Below are 21,142 nucleotides of genomic sequence, written 5' to 3' on the forward strand. Positions count from 1 at the left end.
TGAGATGTTTTGGCAAGTGGAAAAATAAAAGTCTCTTAGAGGTTGTGTGAATATACACTTTTACGTTCCAGTAGCTATTCCATATTCTGCAAAAGGCATAATGACAAACATGGAAAAAGCATTGGGATGCTGTTTGACAAAGTATCCCTGAAAAGCAGATTAAAGAATTAGTTTACCTATGCTGTAATCAGGAAAATACAAGGTGAATGGCTCAAAGCATCCAATATTTGGACGGAACAGTTCCCATACTATTTCACTGAGCAGGACAACTGTCACATTTCTGTCAGTCTACACAGAGAAGAAAAAAAACCAGAGTGACAGACAGGCAGAGAAAGAGAAAAATAACACTGCATGTTACAGTATCAATGAGAAAAATTATTATTGTGACTTTTCTGTTCCACAAAAATCATCAAATTTCCAGTTTAATACAAATTACTAGCATAGTAACAAAGCTTCAGCTGGCCTAATCAAGAAGCTCATACATTTGCAGATTTTCATAATTACATACAATTTCTCTGCATCCCTTGCCATTTCACTGACATGTAAGCTTTGTGCAGTGATAGAGCTCTGGTACAATACCAAGTAGATTCTATCTCTTACTCCCAAAATTAAGACAGCATTTTACTTTGGTAATTAAACCCAAACTTTGAGAACAAACAGGAAGAGTTAAAAAGTGAAAGAAAGCTCAATGCTTTCTGAAACCAAGCTATCTAGTACTTTATTTCAAAGGTAAGCTGGTCTTTAAAAACAGACAAAAAACATCCCAAAACAAAAACATAGTATTAACCATGTACTCTACCAACTGTTTTACTAGTTACCAACAATGGCCGTACATAGTAACATACTCTTTTTAACCAAGTTATATTGACAATATACTTGCCTTGAGTTTGATGTTTTGGTCAATAGATAACAAAACACTCCATATTAAAAAAAATTCCTTACTTCCTTTTTGCAAGGTTTCTGGAACCATACTAAAAATTCTGCACAACAAAAGATGCTTTTAAATGTGGTTCTTCAAGAAAGACATTTCAAAACTATGAAGGCACCTCAAGAAAATAAAAGGAAGTAACCTGATTGAATTGACGATGCTTAATATGAGCAGTGAATGACCTGAAAGAAAAGTTTAAATGCTATTGCCCTTCCCTGAAATTCAGGGAGAATCTTCTTCTACTTACTCTTCCCACTTCTTGCCAGTGGCACCCACCCATATTCTTTACTGTTTCTTCTTTCTCTATTTTTATGGAGGTTTTTCTTTCTTTTAATGAGAGAGCATCTTTCTGTAGATTTCTTTCAATTGTCATCCTCTCCCAGATGTCCTAGTATTTTACCTGAGAAAAGTACTAAGGTATTTTCAGTTCAGTTCCTGACAGACCTTTCAATATGAAAAACTTAAGTACTTCCCACCATAATCCTCACAGAAATCAAGCATCCTATGACCCATTCTTTGCCAATGATACCCCACTCCCATGAAATCTTTCACCACTGATGAAGTTTCTTGTCTCCTTTCACTCCAGGAAAGGAAGTAACGCAGTAGATTTGCTCCTATAACATTCCTCTGCAACATCAGCTGCACAACAATTTTACAAAGCCTCAGTCCAGAATCCAGAATTTAAGCAACTGGAATCTCAGCATTCAGGAAAGCTGACAAACTTATTTTGAGGCTACTTTGGAATTTGAGGGTGTTTCTCTAACATATATAAGTCTTAGCCTATTTTTTTGGTCCCTGAACAGCAATCATAGCCCTAAGTTTTCCTCCTTTCTCTGTCAGACAGGTTGTTTCTGCTTCAGAGGCAGGAAAATCCAGAACATAGGCAGAACAAACAAAAAGGCAGAAAATGCACCAGCTGCCAGGATTAAGAACACAGCTGTGAATCAGTCTTCATTCAGTAAATACAGAAATCAACATCACCAGAAGATTAAGAGTACCACACAAAAGTCTCGAGATAACAAGTATAATTTCAGCTATTTAGATGTTCAGACATTTCAAAGTACCACCATCTTCTGGTTTTGTCTTCAGTTTCTTTTCAGAGAATGCACCATTTTTCCTTATGCCAAGGCATATGCTTTGATCCTTCAGAAGTGAGAGAGGGAAAGATACAGTGGTTTACTCCAGTCAGAAACATACTGTGGCACAATTCCAGCAGAAGTGTAAAAACTCTCTGCCATTACAAAGCACATTCACAGCTGCTGAGCTGTGCAGCTCCAGCCACAATTAAATAGCTGGTGGTCTACTGACCATCCTCAAGACAGCCACCATGCAATGTTGTGAAGTTTCACATGGGAGAAACTTGAGGAAGACAAATGTTTCCTGAGTTGCAAATTCACGCTTCCGATGCTGAATTCACTCAATCTGGTTGAGCTCTCTGAATCAGCAGCTGACTCAGAAGCAGACTTTGGATTCCCACACAAACATCTGACAAATTCTAAAAGGGGTTTTATTTATTTATTTGTAACAAGCCAATAGGAGCTACGTTGAAGCTTTTCCCCTTATAGATTATAGTCTGCCTTTTTTTTCTGCAATTATTACAAAACTTTAAACAAAGAGTAGAAAAATTTTACATTCTTCATAAAAACAAAAATGTTCTAGAAAAGACAGCTATGTATCTGATACCACCCTCAAAAGAATCTACAACAGATTAGATACTGTAAAACAAGATACTATTAAAAAGAATTAAAAAAAAAAAAAAAAAAAAAAGGTGTAAGAAAAACCTGCCGATGTTTAAATTCTGCTTTGGTTTCTAGTTTTGACCACTGCCAGTTGATTGGAGGAGGGAGGTGGAGATTAATTCTGCAACTTTTCTCATCTAAAGAATCACTTATGTTGATCTGTGAGCCTAGATGGACAGACAGATACTACGTTCAGTCACTTTCACTATGCAGAAAACATACGTTAATTTTTTTCCAGACACTTACCAGCTCTTGAAGCCTAAGAAATGCTGGCAGGATGTTTGCTTCCATCTCCCTCAGCTGCTCTGCTCTATCCAGTACCTTTTAATAAAACAATGACCTTATTATATAGACAACGTCACCTTCCATTCTCACATGGACTTAAAATGAATTCTTAGCTGCTGGAAACTCATTTCACCAATGGCTCTTAGACAGCAGAAACCATTTAAGTATCAAGACCCCTTAAACAAGCAACATTGGAGAGATTATTGCTTGAGGTGTGCTTCCAGGAAGCCCGAGCAGCTATGCCATCTAAAAGAAGATACAATCCCCAGACAAGCAACATTCTCATGCCTTATGGCAGTAAGAATTAAAAGATAAATATACCAGTCAAAAGCAACACTGACAAAGCCATGACATCATTAACAACCATTGAAACCTCAATTTTTGTCCAGAATTCTTCTTATATTATAAAATTATGGGTAATACTGCAGCACTATATCACCATGCTTACTGTAAGAGAGATATCTTTTCCTACTATGAAATTATTTTTCAGAAATAGGAGCTGATATTTTCAAAAACTCAGCTACCATCCAGAACTCACAGAACCGAACTTTGAGAGAAATTTTTCTTGCCATAGTTTGCACCCTAGAAATTTACAGGATTTACTGTATTGTATGCAAACCTGACATGGCACTAACAAATATGTAGCATATATATAGCTTAAACAGGAAACGCTTTTATCTAAACAACTAACATATTTTGGAGCCTAGAGAAAAAAAAATAGGAGCATGAAAACACATACGGCTATCCTTTGGCAAAAAAATTCATATTCCCAGTACACTTACAATCTTGACAGGAATGAAAAAAGGTAATAGAAACACATTCATTTTGTGTTTTATTTACTACTCGCAATATAAATCTAAATTCTGAAGTTCATTACTTCGTTTGAATTATTGCTCGTGAAAGAGAAACTATAGGTCCCTGGAAAATTGTATTTTTCTATCCCTTTACACTCCCTCCCCACACCAAAACATTTAAGACATGTATCTTTTCTGTTGCCTGCAGTAAGCAAAAGAATTTTATGTGGACAACCAACAAACATTTTATGAAAACAGTATTTCAAAATCACACCGTGCAGGAAAAAAAAACCTGAAAGAACAGTATCTCTGCAATAATAGCTCACACTTCCTGGGAATTTATTTAAAACTACTATACAACATATGATTTTATATTGACATCTGCATTTGGTTCATATAATAAACTACTTCAGGATGAAGACTGCTTTACATTACTGACCAATAGAGGCTACATATTTTTACTAATAAAATTCTGATTATTGGACCCGATGACATGCATCTACCGAACACAAAGCTTTAAGGTCTTGACCTAAGTAGACCTTAATTTTTAGTTGAGTCAAGTGGTTCACAGAAACAGCCTACCCACAGGCCTATAAATCCACACGTTATTCTTTAGTTTTAATATAGATTTGTCACCCTTCAGCTTTTTTAAAAAACTACACATTTTAGAACTGTCTGCCGACTTACATTAAAAACAGGAGCTTGTTACTCCTGTAAAGTGCTAAATATTGTAAATGTATGAATGACTACAAGTTATATCAGTTCCCATTTTTCAGGTAGTTAGAATGAAAAAATTCATTTTTCACAAGTAATCACAAGCATTCAGCATCCATGCTTGGCTTAAGAGAAACATTTAGAATTCTTTGCTTGAAAGTAAACATTTATCTTAATTTGCTCTGACTTAATTGGGCTGAAATATTACATTATTTACTACCGAAATGAAATAGAATAAATTAGCATTGACAGTTTATGTTACCAGCATGCTGGTCTTCCATCAGTCTCAATTTAAACCACTCTACAATAAATTCACATGACACAGGTTAATATACATGAACTGATTTCCCCCATTCCTGTCTGTTCCCATGCAAAACAGAACTGAAATACTGATTTAATACTTAATTCTTCTGATTCAGCAACTATTTACGTGATATAATTGAACCTTTTTAAGTATTTAATGGTTTGCTTTCTATAACCATTGTTCAAGAACTTTTCTAATTTTCTGAGTGATACTAATTTTCATACAACACATGAAGCATTCTTTACTGATGTAGAACAGTTTTTTAATTCAAATATTAATCTGAAAGTAAAATTTTACTATAAAAAGTATTTTCTGAAATTCCCTAAAGGTTATTTTAGTGCTAAATTTTGTTCTTATGGAATTGTTGAAGGATGCCAATACCACTTTTGTGATGGTAGATTAAAATGCATTATCTACGTATAACTTCTTATCTATTGTAAGTACTGATACATTTTTTCTTCATTCAATTTTTAAGTATATCAAATTTATTAACCTCATGAGCTGTAGGAAACCATGAGTTAGTACTGTTTCCACTAAACATAATATGAAGTTATTTAACTCAGTGGTTAAGTATTTTTAAACAGAAATAAAATTTATTTAACTATAACATGTGAAACAGAACAAAGAATGTTCAGTGTAATTATTAATTTCTTGTTTGACTGCAAAAAAACCAATGCAGTATGCGTGTTGATTGCTGTGAGAAACACGCAGAGTGATTACCCAGGGTCATTAAGCTTTCAATCTTGAACCACTTTCATGTTTTCTTAAATAATCAATTTGACCTCTTTTAAAAACCCTTAATTCCTACTGCTGGGCTGAAATTTCAGCCCATGTCCTTTGCAGGTTGTGATGGGTTGACCCTGGCTAAATGCCAGGTGCCCACCAAAGCCATTCTATCACTCCCCCTCCTCAGCTGGACAGGGGAGAGAAAATATAACAAAGAGCTTGTGGGTCGAGATAAGGACAGGAGAGAGATCACTCACCACTTACCGTCACGGGCAAAACAGACTCAACTTGGGGAAAATTAACTCACTTTATTACAAATCAACCAGAGCAGAGTAATGAGAAATAAAACCAAATCTCAGAACGCCTTCCCTCCACCCCTCCCTTCTTCCCGGGCACAACTTCACTCCCGGCTTCTCTACCAACCCCCCCAGCGGCACAGGGGGACGGGGAATGGGGTTTACGGTCAGTTCATCACACGTTGTTTTCTGCCGCTTCATCCTCCTCAGGGGGAGGACTCATCACACTCTTCCCTGCTCCAGCGTGGGGTCCCACCCACGGGAGACAGTCCTCCACGAACTTCTCCAACGTGGGCCCTTCCCACGGGCTGCAGTTCTTCACGAACTGCTCCAGCATGGGTCCTTTCCATAGTGTGCAGTCCTTCAGGAGCACACTGCTCCAGCGTGGGTCCCCCACGGGGTCACAAGTCCTGCCAGAAAACCTACTCCGTGGGCTCCTCTCTCCACAGATCCGCAGGTCCTGCCAGGAGCCTGCTCCAGCGCGGGGTTCCCACGGGGTCACAGCCTCCTTCAGGAACCCACCTGCTCCGGCGTGGGGTCCTCCCCGGGCTGCAGGTGGATATCTGCTCCACCGTGGACCTCCATGGACTGCAGGGGGACAGCCTGCCTCACCATGGTCTTCACCACGGGCTGCAGGGGAATCTCTGCTCCGGCGCCTGGAGCATCTCCTCCCCCTCCTTCTTCACTGACCTTGGTGTCCGCAGGGTTGTTTCTCTTGCATGTTCTCACTCCTCTCTCCGGCTGCCGTATACTGCCTGTCCCAACTTTTTCCTTCTTAAAAATGTTATCCCAGAGGCGTTACCACTATCGCTGATTGGCTCGGCCTTGGCCGGCGGCGGGTCTGTCTTAGAGCCGGCTGGTATTGGCTCTCTCTCGAACACAGGGAAAGCTTCCAGCAGCTTCTTACAGAAGCCACCCCTGTAACCCCCCCCGCTACCAAAACCTTGCCACACAAAACCAATACACAGGTCCACAATGCATATATGGAGTTACACATCACTAATACTATGGCGTTCGTATTTTTAAGATAATAGATTTTGTTCAACCAAGAGAGCTAGAAAAAAAAAAAAGTAGTTTTGAGGAGTCTATATCCTTTCTTCAGACCTCTTGTATGCCTGAAATTTGTTTCTATGTTCATCTTAGCATGGTAAATGCTGTTACAGATGTCTTCAAATTTTGACTCCTTTATGTAGTTAAGATTATCACAGAAAAAAAAAAAACCAACCAAACAAAAAAAACCCACAGCAAAACCTAGCATTCTAGTACTATATTGATTCAATCATTCCTGTGATCTAAATTCTGATTATTTTTCCTGCGGTCTGCCTGTTTATTCCACTTGAGCATATCATCAAATTTTTCATTGCAGTCTTTTTTTCCAATCTGAATTTTAAAACTACAGTTCTGGTCTCCAAGGGCCACAAGTGTAGTTAAAGATGCAAGATCACAACAGCACTTTTACAGAGGAAATAATGCATTTTAGCTCCTTAATACAACTTCTAACTTGAAACTATTCTAGCCAACCAATTCTTGTCATTTACGTGTTCCATAAATCACTTCTGCCCTGCTTCCCACCTTTGCTTTCTCATTTGTGAAGCTATCTTCACAAGGAAACAGATAAGCATGACTTACTAATTTTAAAACAAATACAGGCTCTCTATATTTAAAGATTTTTGTAATATTATTACATACCTAATTTAACTATGCAGTATAATTTATGTTCATTATTAGCTATGCTATACAGTTTTTGTGTCTAAAAAGGTCTAAAACCATGAAAAATACAGAACCTCATCTAAAGCCAGTAAACCAACAGAAATAACCTAAACAGTATCAACAGATTCTTAATTAGGTCGATAGGGAAATTTTGTGAAAACCGATCTATAATGCACATGTTTTACATACAAATTATTGCTAACAATCACCCACACCCTCTCAACCAAAATGAAACTGGAACACTAAAACTAAATTACTTACAATGTATAGTGTTTGATCTTGAAGCTCTCGACTCAAGACAGCTTGTTTAAACAGACGTACAAAGTCATTGAAAGTATCACAGGGCACATGAGAAGTCTGTTCTGTCTCAGAACAACAGCTTTGCAATTGGATGAGAATTTCTTCTAAAAGAAGTCGTGAAGTAAAGTATTCCACACAGTTCACGAACACATGAGGAAGCTGAAGAGGATAAAAAAAAAAAAAAAAAACAAAAACAACTCTATTTGGCTTTTTCAGTTTAAATACTCCAAAATCAGTTTTCCCTTCCAGATGAGACAGTGAACGAAACCACACCCTGCCAACAGAATATAGAGCATAAACCAAAAAACCTTGCCAAAAAAGCATGATTACTTATGTACCTAGTCAAAATATTATATACCACAAAGTGAAGAGAGATCTGATGAAGCCTCATATGAAACATACAGTGCACCTTCTATGTTTAAAATGTGTGAGCAATACACAAAATGAAAACTAAATAGCATTTAAATCAAAGAAAAGCTAGACAATTGTAACACATTACACTATCATAAAGTAGTCCATTACAAATTACAGCGTCTGGATAACATGAACTTCTCAAACTTACATTACAAAGAAAGTAATCTAGAAGCACACTCCCCAAAATACTCTGAATGTTTTTGGCATTCACTGCATACAAATGATAAAGTGTAAGCTTCTATATCAGGCACGTGTAACCAGCCTGCTTGTGCAGAACATTTTTAGAAAACTGGATCCTTTCAGAGCAAAGACCATGTGAAAAAAGCAGAGTATGAGATACATTTTATGACAATCTATAAAATGTACTTTTAAGTACCAATTTAGTAATATTGAAAAATTATGGTCATTTGTCTATAAATAGAAGACTATAGACTACAAAATAGTACCAGTATTCAAACCTACATAAGGCAAAAAAGGTAATTTTCTAGCAAGTCTGTTTTTAAGAAATAGATTATTTGCATAGCTCCATACTCTCTGGTAAGGCATATGCTCTTTTTTACACTGAACATTAAAACCTCTGGAAAACATTAGTCATTGGGATACATATGCATTACTTGCAAAATTAAACTTCGGATACAGGAATATGTGTGTGTGTGCGTGCGTATATAACAAAAAAAAAAATACAGAGTACTTCATTCCAGTCTTTCTACTTAAAATACAATATATGGCATATGATTCAGCAGATGTGGGAAAGCATGGGTATATGCTAGCAAACCACTCAAACTGTGTAATAAAAAGCTTTCTTATGATTTTGAACACTACTAAAAGAAAGGGGCTACGTCTCCAAAAGCACCTATTCAAAGTGCTGCACCTCCATAGCAGAAGGAAAGCTGGGTGCCTCAGATGTGATTCACAACACCACATTATGTAGGAGACACTTATACTTGGCAACAGGAAGTTCTGTAGAAAGAGTTGCTGCTTAAATCTTATTCCTTTCCAGGGTCTGGCCACATCTTTGTATATGTCACAAGTGGGTGGCACACTGTTAGGAGCACTGCACAAAAGGCTACTGCATGAAAGAGGATCATGACCACTGTCTTCCACCTTCCTCCCTCTGCAGAATTTTTAATGAACAGATCACTGTGTTCTGCATAAAAACCATTCCATAAGTGCACTCTGGACAAGCCTAAAGTATCAGGGCTATGAGAACACACAAGTGGAAATTTATGGTTTAGGCATGAAGCAGGCACCTGTCACTGGTGTGAAGTACATGACTGACAAAAAAAACAGGCACCAAGAAGTTTAGATGGAAATTGCTGTGATGACACCCTTCAACTTAGGAGGACTTTAAAACCTGTTTGGGGAAAAATTAGAACAAGGAATAAAACTAGCATGAATATACACATTTGCTAACAGAAAAAGAAGGGTCACAAAAGTGGCAAGGACCTAGTACTTAAAAGCCTTCCGCCAGCACTGACCAGAGAGGGACTGAAAAGAACTTAAGGCGATACCTCTCTACATCATTCCTCAAGATAACTTTTTTTGTAAGAAACATGCATTCAGCCACAATGACCCACTACTTCTATGTAGTTCAGATTCTCACATGATGCTTAAAGAGTAGGTTTCTCTTCCTGCAGTCATTGCAATTGAAATAAGTCCATTCCTGACAAAGTTCCTACTTCAGTTTAGTAACATACAGCAACTCCAGTATTCAAGGATATAAGTCATCTCCCAGTGGACAGCATTAAAGTGGGTTTTTTTCCTTAACAATTGAGGGGAAGACAAGTTCGTAGTCCCACCTTCCTAGGAATGTAAGGCTCCAAATTCAAAACTGTACAATGAATTCTCAGTAGTTTCCACTTCACTTATTCCAACAACATCTGTCTTATCAGCCCTCCTTGACCTACTTCTTACTTACTCCTACGCTGTTTTCTAAGAGCAGGAATCCAAAGGAAGTTTATGTTAGATGGCAAAGCTGAAAAATAACATACAGTCCTAACATTTGTGAAAGTGACACTCATACAGGAGGAAACAGCAACAGTACTGGCATGGGAGAATAAGATCCATCCCACGAGCAAAAGACCTGGCAATGCCAAGCTTAGTAAACACAAACACACCTGAAGAATTAATTTTATTACATTAGAAACTGTGAATGGCATCCTGTTTCTTGGGGTTTTTAACTTATGATGCATATCAAGCTGTGTTTGGAGGATGTAGAATAAATTAAAGTGCACAAAATATGTGTTTTGAAACAGGTTCTGAAAATATAATACTAAAAAGGGCTATCAATACACTTTTTCCCATTTAGAGCTGATTCATTAAGCAAAAGAATAATCATTTAGTGTTCAGGAATTAAATCAGTTGTTCCTATGCAACATTGCTCCAACATTTTAGAACTCCTGCATTGTTTCTTTTTCAAAGCAAAAGACAGATTTTCCTGCTTCTACAAGAGGGCTGATTGGAACTAACCAAATTTGCTGCAATGAATTCATCTCGAGACTGCAAAAACAACTATTGGTATCAGAAAGAATGGCAGTTGCCTGGTATTCAGCCAGTGATTTTCACCATTTCAGACTCACTTTTTTTTTTTTTTTTCCCCAGCAAACATGTAGCTTTTATGTTTGCTTTGAATGCTTTTAACAATTTTGCTAAGTTTAAGCTCTTAGGCTGACATTTAAATAGATCACACACATCCAACTGAATATAATTAAAATGAGTTTGTTAATACAAAACAAATAAAACAAAATTCTATGACTGCAAACTCTTCTTATTCTTCATATAAAAGTAAAATTAATTTAAAGGAGAATAACAAGAAGATTCAGAAAAGGTATAGTGTAAATGAACTGGAGTCATCATAAGAGCACTTACTTGTCACTGGAGCTATTTCAGGTTAAGTCCCTTTTAGAGAGCTGAACAAAATTTGGCTCCCTTTTTTCTTTTAAACTTTCTTAGAAAAGTTATTATGTTTTCTATTATATCTCACTATGTATGACTTCATTTTATCCTAAGTGCACAAGTGAGAAGAGTGATGCGTTCATCACACTGTAACTGCAGAAAAAGAGTCTAAAAGGCAGAAATGGCTGAGGAAACACACCATTTTGACAAAGTAAAAGCTAGTTTGAGGACCATCTGTTACAGATAAATTCTAAATTCAATATCCGTTGTGAACATTCTTACCTCTAAGGTGTTTAGAAGAGTTTGCATCACATAGGTCTTTCCACTAGATGTATGTCCATAGATAAAGATGGATGGAAAAGTAAACTGCTGACGCTGGGTGGAGGGAAGGGAAAAAAAAGTTGTTGCTGTTTCAATTCTTCTTTTTCATTCAACAGATAAATGATTTACCAATTAAGTTCCCCTCCAAAAGAAAAGTTATCTTTTCAATTGAGGCATTAAATATAAAATACACCAATTATTATGGAATCAATGTCATCAAGTTTTATGTTTCATCTTCACTGAAATGCTGGGAGGATAAGTCCCAAGAATCAAGTATCACATAAAGCTACCAGTGAAACTGCTATAACATGAGGATACATTTTTCATGGGAAAAACAAAACAAACAAACAAACAAAAAAAACCAAGCCAAAACAAACGAAAAACCACACACCAAGAGAGAAAAACTGTGGGTTCTTAATTCAAATTAGTTAACTAACTGAAACAAAATCTTGGCACCACAAATTGCAAGCTTTACATTGTCCTAACTTCTACAAACACTACAAACTGTTTTTCCTTCCATTAGCACCAAATAGAAAAGAATTACATGGTTTGGTGGAGGAGATGGTAAAGGAGCTCGCTCTTCTCTCACAAAGCAGTATTTGATAGAATACCTCTACTTATTTAATGGTACTGACACTGTATATTTCATGGATTACTTTTTTTAAGATGTAGTGAGAATAATTAACTTGTTCTTTTTATTTCATTCTGAACAGGTATTTATTTTTGTTTTTCTCATTTCTAAGAATCTTGTACACTGACTTAAAAAATGCATACAAAAATAAATTTGACAAACACTTTTTATGAAAAACAATTATATTCAATTAATCCAAGATGAAGGCACTCTTGTGCAAGATATGCAGATACTCCAACCTGCATATTTAACAAGATTTTAAGTATCTATTTTTTTTAAGATGACTTGTTGCCACTATGCTTGTAATAAATACATAAAACTTAAATGCTGTAATTTGATGTAATTATTATTATCTATAATTAAAGGCAGAACCAGAAACAGATACTAATTTCCATTTTGTTAATTGAATGTAAATGGATATATCAACTGCTTTTAAGTTTGCAGGTAAAAACCTCCATTACTTTTTACCACAGCTTTGCCAAGCAGTAACAGAATCAATTAACAAGCCAGTGATTTCCAAATCTCATGGCCAGCAACAGAACTAAGAATCAGACCAATTTCACATACTTGGAATTCAGGCATGCAGGTATCAGATTAACAGGTTAAAACCAAACAGAATTTCTACACTGCCACTGAAAAAAAAATACCCCAGAACTTTAGACCAGGGAAGACGACAGACTTACTTCCTGATACTAACTGGCAAAGATGGAAGAGAGTCATGGAGAAACCAGGCTTCAGAGACAGCAAGGCACAAATAGCTGTAAGCTTGTTTGGGTCCTTCCAGCTGCAAAACAGCTTTCAACCTTCAAACTTGCTAGAATCTATCAGCCAAACGCTAATGTTAAAGACAGGTAACAAAAAAACCCCAACAACAACAACAAAAAAAACCACCACCAAACAACAAAGACACAACCAAAGTATGTTCATAATGACATCACAAAAATGCCCTTAAATTTCTACTCTCCCCTCTGAGACAGCAGAACGTCTTTGTTCTATTCAAACGTAAAATACAAAAAGCACTACCTCTCCAAATATTGACAGCAACATGGACACTTGGGATTCTCGACAAGGCACCAAACTTTCCAAATGAAGCAGTGTAGCTGCTGGGTAAGCTGGATGTTCAAGGTTAGGCATTTTGATGTTCCTGTAGTTAGTCACCTAAACATGCACATCCCATTTGAGGCGTAAAGACAAGAAATAAAGTGATCTGTAAAATAAAATGTTTTAATTATCATTTGTTGTCACATACATAAAGGAGGAAAATGAACAGGAGTTGACAAAAAAATCTAAACAGACATTCTAGCTCAGCATAATGGTATAATTATGACAGACCTAAGAGACTTCATCAAAATCAAACTTTACTATGTAAGGCATTGTACAGACATTTTCACACCAGACAGAATCCAAAAAAATCAAATAAAAAGGGCAAGGCATACAGGGTATAAGCAAATCAACATAACAAAGAATTGTCATAGTTCAGTTAACTGGAGAAATATATACTTAGTTCTGGTTTTATATACATTTAAAAGTAGCAAGGGAATACAATGAGGAAAGTAGATTAGTCACAAATGATCACCTACCTGGACAACCAATAAACCTGGATTTACAAGTAACAGAGAAGAGGTAGGGCATAGGGAAAGATGAGGATGACAAAATAATAGCTCTTCAGATGTCAACAGGAACACTTACCCCACCTTAAAAGGAGCAGAGGCACATGAAGAAAACCCAGCTGATGGTAAACACTCCTTAAAAATAGTAGGAGCCCAAACCAGTTAGATAAAGCTGTAATATTAGTTACAGTCTACCTTTTAGACAAGGACCAGTCAAAGAAGACTGAGGGTCTTGATTGTCCAAACACTGGAAAGGCTGGATTTTAGTGACAGCATATGGAAAAACACCTCAGTCAAAGACACCACTTTGTCTGCAGCTTCTAAAACTGCTGGAAACATGGTACATTTGTCTGTAGTGATAAGGACAACATGCAGAGAGAGAACTTAAGTAACCTCAAGAGCTGGATTCTGACTTTGTGAAATGTAACATAACTTGACACCCAAAAAGAAAGTTTGGAAATTTAGGTAGTGCAAAAAAAGATATCTCATCAGCAAATAGATATGTCTGTAAGTTATCAAGACAAAGATAATAAACAAAGTACTCCAAACACATTTAAATATAAGTATTTACAGCCAAATATGTTACGCTGGGCATAAGTACAATGCCACATGAGAAAAGATTAGTTTAGCAGAAGGAAATCAGAAATAGCATGAGAAATGGAAAACAAACTGTTCTGAAGAAAAAAAAGCAGTATTGGGTTGCACTGACAGGGGAGCTGTTGGGCTACAAGGAGTTTCATAAATACAAGTGTATTTATGGAAATACTTAATAGAGATCGTTTTGGTACCAATCTCTATTAAGTATTTCCATAAATACATTTGAGGAAAGATTTTTTTCCTATTATTTTTACACTTCGCCTTCAGTGTTTTCTGAAGTAAAATTGGGACTATAGAATCATCAACAGAAAAACAAGTGGAATTAATGAGGAAAAACGGATAACCCTGACAACAGAAGTAATGCCAGTATAATGAAATTCAGCACTTCAAATTACACATACTTGTAAGTAATCATATCACACCTAACCAGGACTACAGTTAGATACCAAGAAATTCTAAGTCTGAAGCAACCTGAAAAATAAACAAGTCAATCACATAATAAGTATCAGAAATCAAAGTAATGCAGCTATCAAAAAACCAAATTGTATGTATCAGGCAAATTATTTCCCATATAGACAACCATACAAATAGCCTTGGCCCATTATAAGAGTCTGCCCACCTGTCCACTGTATCTATTCACATATCTATTCAAAATGGCATGGAGATGGAGATACAAAAAATTGAATAGCTTGATTAAGGTTGCTCTTGAAAAATGAGCTAGGAGTAACTATGAAGGATGAAAAGAAAAAAAATTAGACAGTAGCCTCCAAAACAGAGGACAAACAAGGCGGGAAAGAGTTTTAAAAAAGGCTGAAAACTTTGTGTGGCTTTAAGGAAAAAAGACAGCTCTCTTGCTCCATTGACTACATGGGAACAGGGCTTGACTCAGTGTCCTAAACATATCTGAAGCCGTAAGGTACTTCAGCTTCTCCACCCTGATGCCCAGCTGCACTCCAGAAAACCATGAATCGCCTGTTGATCACATTGTATCTGCCAGCCCTATCTGCTTCTCAAACACCCTAGCACATGTCAGCTTACACCACACACATTTAAGTCACTGGATAAAAACCTACATCTCTACTGACTATATGTAGGTGTCTTCACCTTCAACAGGATCCCATCCTAAAGTTCACAAGAGAAAGGATGTTTAGAGCAACATGTTCACAAAACAGTTCATTTAGATTAAATGACAATGCTGACACAAGGACCAGCATCAGCCAAAGACTGAATTTAGAATGTTCCTGACCGGGGAAGGTTGCACGGAGTTTGTACGTGTCACTCCAGCCAGATCAGGAAGGACAAAAAGCACCTACTTTCTAGCTGAGTCCAGGTAAGGATACCAAAAGCCCAAGAAGTTAGATTCCACGGCTGGATTGGATGATTTAGGAGCACTTCCCTCAGTTCATTGGTCCTAAAATACCTGCACTTGGCATGTCTTTCTACACTTCAGCACGGAAGTTGACAGAACTCAAGAGACTCGCACGGTTCTGCTTTCCCTCAGGCCCCACAAGCACCCTCGCCCCGCCAGGCCGCCGCCGGCACAGGCGTGCCCTGGCGGAGGGGGAGGGAGTGACGGCCCCCGGCCCCCGGCCCCCACGGCGCGGCCCCGCTCCACGAAGCCCGGGCTCAGGGCTCCTTCCGCCGCGCGCCCGTGAGGCTGAGGGCGGGGCTCGGCCCAGGGGGCAGCTCTGACGCCGGCAGGCCCGGACCCCGGCGCCCCCACCCCACCGTTCCCAACCGGCACGCAGAGGAGCAGCCCCTTCACCTCACTCCCCTCCTCTCCCCGCGCCCAAGCGCCAGAAACCGGCCGGCCGGCCGGCCACCCCCCTACCCGGGCCGGGCCGGGCCGGACGGAGCCGAAGGAGCCCCGCCGCCCCGCTCCGCTTCGCTCCACCTGGCGACTCACCCCAGCTTCCCGCACCCACGCCGCCCGGGCGCCAGCTCCCGCGGCCGCCTTCTGCACATGCGCACACCACCAGCCAGCCCCCGCCTTCCCCGGACACAGCGCAGGTGCGGAGCCCGCACGCATGCGCCGTAGCGACGTGAAGCTGGCTGTCCCTGGCCTGAGTCTGGCGGCGCGGGAAAGGGCGGGCGAGGTGGTGCGGTTGTGAGGGGAGGTCGCCGTCCGTTCCGCGGCGGGCTGAGGCAGTGCCTCATCCCGCAGGGAGAGCCGCGTATTACGCACGTCCCTGGACGTAGGTGTCTTTGTAGCCCTGTGTTTGAAGCCGCTTGGCAGCAGTTCCCGTAGGGAGAGGAGGATGTTGAGGTTAACGTAGGGAACGCTGTGTCACCGGGGCGGAGAGCGGTGCTGCTGGTCTCAAGGGCTCAGGCCTAGGCCTGGGGCGTAGAGTCCGAAGGAAGTCGTGGGTGCGTATGTGGTTGTTGTGGTATTTGTTAGTGTAACTGTAGCCACCTCCCTTACAGGCGCGCAGACGAGCCCATGGCGTCTGGTGTCTCTGGTAGGATGCGTAGGGATGAGGGTCAGCTTCAAGGCGCATCCTCTGAGGGGACAAGGGCATCAGTCACAGGCGGGGTCTGGAGGCGTTGCATCCATCCTCTCTTCACAACTGGAAAACATGTTAAAAGAAAATTGACATGAAATTGTACGTGTAACTCATTTATGTTAATAGAGAACACAGCTTAAAGGAATGGCTGTGGAGTCCCTGCTCCAGTCAAGCTTTGCAGACAGTGCTCTCTAAAAGCACACAGTAATACATTCAGATTACAGTTCAAGTTGTATTATGCATAAACATCGCACATTGTATTAACGGGATAAATACGACAACTGCATGCAGCGTTATGAAAGCTAAAGCGATATTCTCCCTCCGCAGTCTGAGCTGGGTGAAATGTTAAATAAGTGAATAAATCCTGTGTGAATCAAGCATGATTAATTTTTAACAGACAGGTTTTTTGTATATATATGTGTGCATGCACAATCATCATATCTTGGCCTGAACAGAATTTCAGATCTACAGATATATTGTAAATTAATGGACCAAACCCATACTGAACGGAATTAGGAAAAGAGAAGCAGAAAAAGATGCAACTGGTTCTGATTTATGGTTATATATACACCAATTTGCGTACACTCATGTTTTTAAAATGGTCTGTTATTTATTACAGTTTTGCCAAAGCATAATAATAATATTATGTATAATATTTATATAATTATTATTTTTAATGTTACTGGGTTTGCATATGTGTGGGCAAAAACTGTAGTATTACTAATTCAGTCCACTTCTTTGCTTGTTAAAAAAATTTTAACTTGAAGTAATAGGTAAGTTTTAAAGCATCGTATCGAGGCACATGCTTCCCAACAGAATGAAATACTTTTTTCTAGCTCTTGAAACCATGAAATCTGCTGGGGCTGATTCCTCTGCATACAGATAAGCCATGTTTCAGAAAAAAACAAATGTAGTAACTGCAAGGAGTCTCAGAAAGTCCACATTTGTATAGTCTGTGGGAGCTGAAATAAAATACTTCAGAAGCAGTTCTTAGTGATGTTCAGAATTTGCATCTGAACAAATCTTAAATTTGGCTTTGAATTGATCAAGAATCCTAAAATGAGGGATCAGTCTTTAAACAAGTAGTTTTACTTCAGTGCTTGCTGACACTGCGGCTATCTCCTGATTCTCTAGGAGCATTGATGGTTCAGGCTGCAGTCACTCCTGGGGTCATTTCAGCACAACATAAATCCATATTGCCTCAAAGAGGAGAGTCTCACTCTCGCTGTTCCACCTCCACTTCCACTCATTTCCTGGGCCTAGGATTTGGGTGGTTATGCAGAGAGCTAGCTCAGGGAAACAGTCCTGCCGAAATTAAACCAAACAAAAAGAATGGTTACTTCAGTAGTTGCAGCCTCACTTCCAAAAGCCTGCTTATTGAGTGGCACGACCACTACCATCTCATTTAGCCTCTAGTCTGAAATTCAAACAAAATACCCAGTAATAATGCTTTTTATTAATCCCAAGTGGCATGATTATTATCATGAGTTAAATAATGAAAACATGTATCTGTAGAGTTTTAATAATTTTAAAATACTAAGAATATCTGTATTGATTGAAATGATGGGACTATAATGCTATGTTTCTGCAGGACTGACCTGAAGAAAGTAATACAGAATCCTGGATTCTTGTTTGCACAGATGAATAACTATTACAGAAGACTGTTGAACAGTTCTGTCCAGTTTCTCAGGCCTATCAGTGTCCATATATTCCTACAGGAAGTCTCTACTTGCCAGTAAAACTGCTTAAATTTAGTAAGTGTGATTTTTAATTTTCATTCAAGAGGTCGAAACTCTTAAGTAGCAGTTGCTAGAGGTAGGATTCATGCCTAAGTATCTAGCTGGTTATCTGTAGCATAATAATTTTGTTTCACTTTAAATCTCACATTGACCACATTTTTCATTGATACTGTTACTGAATATACATTTCTGCACAGCTTTAAATGTTTTCTTAATTTATACTAAGCTTTCACATGTCTTTTTATCTTATTCTGACTATTAGTTGCTTACAATATAAAATATATTCAAAATGAGAATGCAAATAATAAACTGAGTTTTGCAACTTGTGTATAACAGCAGGAGAGAATTTTTTCTCATTGTGTTCATGGTCAAATATTTTATATTAATACTTTTTTGTTTATCAAACAGATTTTCAGTACAAGTAGTGATCAATTTTCACTTAAGTTTTTTTATCCATAGCTCCATTTCAGCAAAAATTGTTAATTATAGAATATACACTGATTTCATTCAAATCACTGGGATTCCTCATTCTGTAAATTTACAAACATGTGCTTAAATGAATTACAGCATTAGGTTCTTTATATATGTAATTCTATATATACATATATACATAGAACTGTGTATAAAACATATACATATTCTATGTAGAGCTATAGGGAGAGAATTATGTATATAGAATATGTGCAGTATTTCATTTTTTATTCCTCAGTCTTTCCAAGATACATTTTACCAGAGATGCCATTATGCAGGATGCTATTGAGACTGGATCTGGATTATTACTTAGCAGTCTCTTCCTATTCAAAAAAGTCAATTCAAGCTGACAGAGGTGCAGAAAAGGGCTCTGATGAAGAGCAAAAAGATAAGAAATTATTGCTCTGGAAAGATGTTCTCTTCAAAGCATCACTGAGGTTGTTTAAGAAATTACTGCAACTACATTTCCTGCCTTGTTGGATGATACAGCTCTCTTGGCCGAGGCAGTGGAAAGGATAGTGTCATCATCTTCCTCTACACAAGTCATCCATTTAACTTAAATTCCCAGGCAGAAATTATTTAAAATATAAACTGGGTGATTTTTCTTCAAAGTGGACGAAGAGATCACAAGTGGTTCATTGTGCACACTGTGGTAGAGGAACCAATCTTAATGAAAGAGAAAAGATACCTGCAATAACTTTTAAAAAGGTTCCAGCTTTATCTGCTAATGGCTTTCTGACACATCCTAAATAAGGGTGGGATCTGAGCCTTGTTGAAGTATAGACACCAAACTGGGGCAAAGAGCTGCTTAAACTAAAGGACAATGTTGTAAAAGAGCAAATAAATACTTTAAGTACAATACTGCAATAGAGGAACACAAACTTCAGTAAAATACACTAATAAAAGCAAACTCCTTAATGTTTATCCAGATGGAAACCTGTCATTCCAATTGGTATCGTTTTGCAAGTGTGATATGTAAAAAATGCATAATTAAACACATACTAAAAGAACATTTGAAGGGCAAAAGTATGTTGGACCAGATAACTTCGGTCAGTCTGAAGTACACCTACTCTGCTGCTGGCCATTCTGGGGAAAGTAGCTGTAGGCACCAGCTGTACAAAGGTGCTGAAGTGCCTAACAAAGCAGTCTGAACACATTTTCAATGCCCACCAGAAACCTAACAGTTATTACTTAATGTCAGTTGAAATCATACAGAGGTAGATAAATCGATGTGCAAGCCCACGTTGCACTTGTAACTGCAAAAGTTACTAGGTGCCTTCAGGGTATCAGCCCCTCTTTCTCCTGATACTGAAACAAGGAAGATCAAGGGTAGTTAGGCTTTGTAATAGGAGATTTAGTCTAAAATATTCAGTTACACCAGGATAAATAGTCCTTGCGGACAATTCTGTGGGCTGTGGATTGCAGGAATGCACTATATTCCCTTCACATCTTTTGCTGTCTCCCACTCAACCCGTGTCAGTGCCAGGGGGTAATACCAGTGGTGAGCAGAGGTTCTCTTCCACTGGCACTTAGCAGTAGAATCAGAAACTGAGGATCTGATCCATAATTTCTCACTAAGTTTGCTAAAGATAGACAAAGATGAATGTTTAACAATCTAATCGTTAGTGATTATAATCACCGACAGTGGATTTTCAAGCAATTAGTAGTAATTAAGCTCTCATTTATAACTCATTATTATGAAAAACAGTAATTCTATATATGAAATACTCCCATAGTATCTAATGCAGAGGATTTTGCAGACAGAAATATATGATGAACCATCTAGATTTTCAGATCTCCAAATGAGATTTGATAAATATATCTTCATAGCCAAATACTGCTAAAATTTCAGCTGGTTGCTCAGTATGCTGCATAGTATCATACGAGTTTGCTTAGAATTTAGGCCCCAAGTGGAGCAATCTGTTAAAGGTGAAGGAGAAAAAAAAAATATTTTTCCTCAAACTTCCAATAAACAACAGCAACGCATACTGGAGATAGTTTAATTTTTAGTTACATTTCTATTAATTCTAGACACTGTTTATTTTCCAATTTATTTTTCTGGGAAAATGATGTACTAGCGCCAACCTCTTCAATTAAGTAGAATGTGTATTTCTTTAAGAAGGTATGTAGCAGCTTGCAGTAATGTCGGTACAGACAATGCTTT

General features: G+C 38.3%; 1 protein-coding gene across 6 annotated transcripts in view; it reads right to left on the reverse strand.

Annotated features, from left to right (window-relative positions):
• ORC5 (origin recognition complex subunit 5) overlaps positions 1-16,238 on the reverse strand; it is a 75,271-nt gene extending 59,033 nt beyond the window's left edge. Inside the window, exons 1-7 of one of the 6 annotated variants that reach the window (XM_041123824.1) lie at positions 13,638-13,818; positions 13,081-13,264; positions 12,741-12,841; positions 11,388-11,480; positions 7,758-7,955; positions 2,914-2,988; positions 177-288 (exon numbers count right to left, since the gene is read on the reverse strand). In XM_041123824.1, coding sequence (XP_040979758.1) covers positions 177-288; positions 2,914-2,988; positions 7,758-7,955; positions 11,388-11,414 — 412 coding nt within the window. In that variant the 5' untranslated portion in view covers positions 11,415-11,480; positions 12,741-12,841; positions 13,081-13,264; positions 13,638-13,818. Of the gene's footprint in view, positions 1-176; positions 289-2,913; positions 2,989-7,757; positions 7,956-11,387; positions 11,481-12,740; positions 12,879-13,080; positions 13,265-13,637; positions 13,819-13,862; positions 14,018-14,665; positions 15,490-16,170 lie in introns of those variants that run through there. The other 5 variants (XM_030015584.2, XM_030015586.2, XM_030015585.2 and 2 more) reach the window with 5 other exon arrangements.
• Between the last annotated feature and the right edge of the window lie 4,904 nt (positions 16,239-21,142).

Source organism: Aquila chrysaetos, chromosome 5, assembly GCF_900496995.4.
Source record: "Aquila chrysaetos chrysaetos chromosome 5, bAquChr1.4, whole genome shotgun sequence".
NCBI classification, from domain to species: Eukaryota; Metazoa; Chordata; class Aves; order Accipitriformes; family Accipitridae; genus Aquila; species Aquila chrysaetos.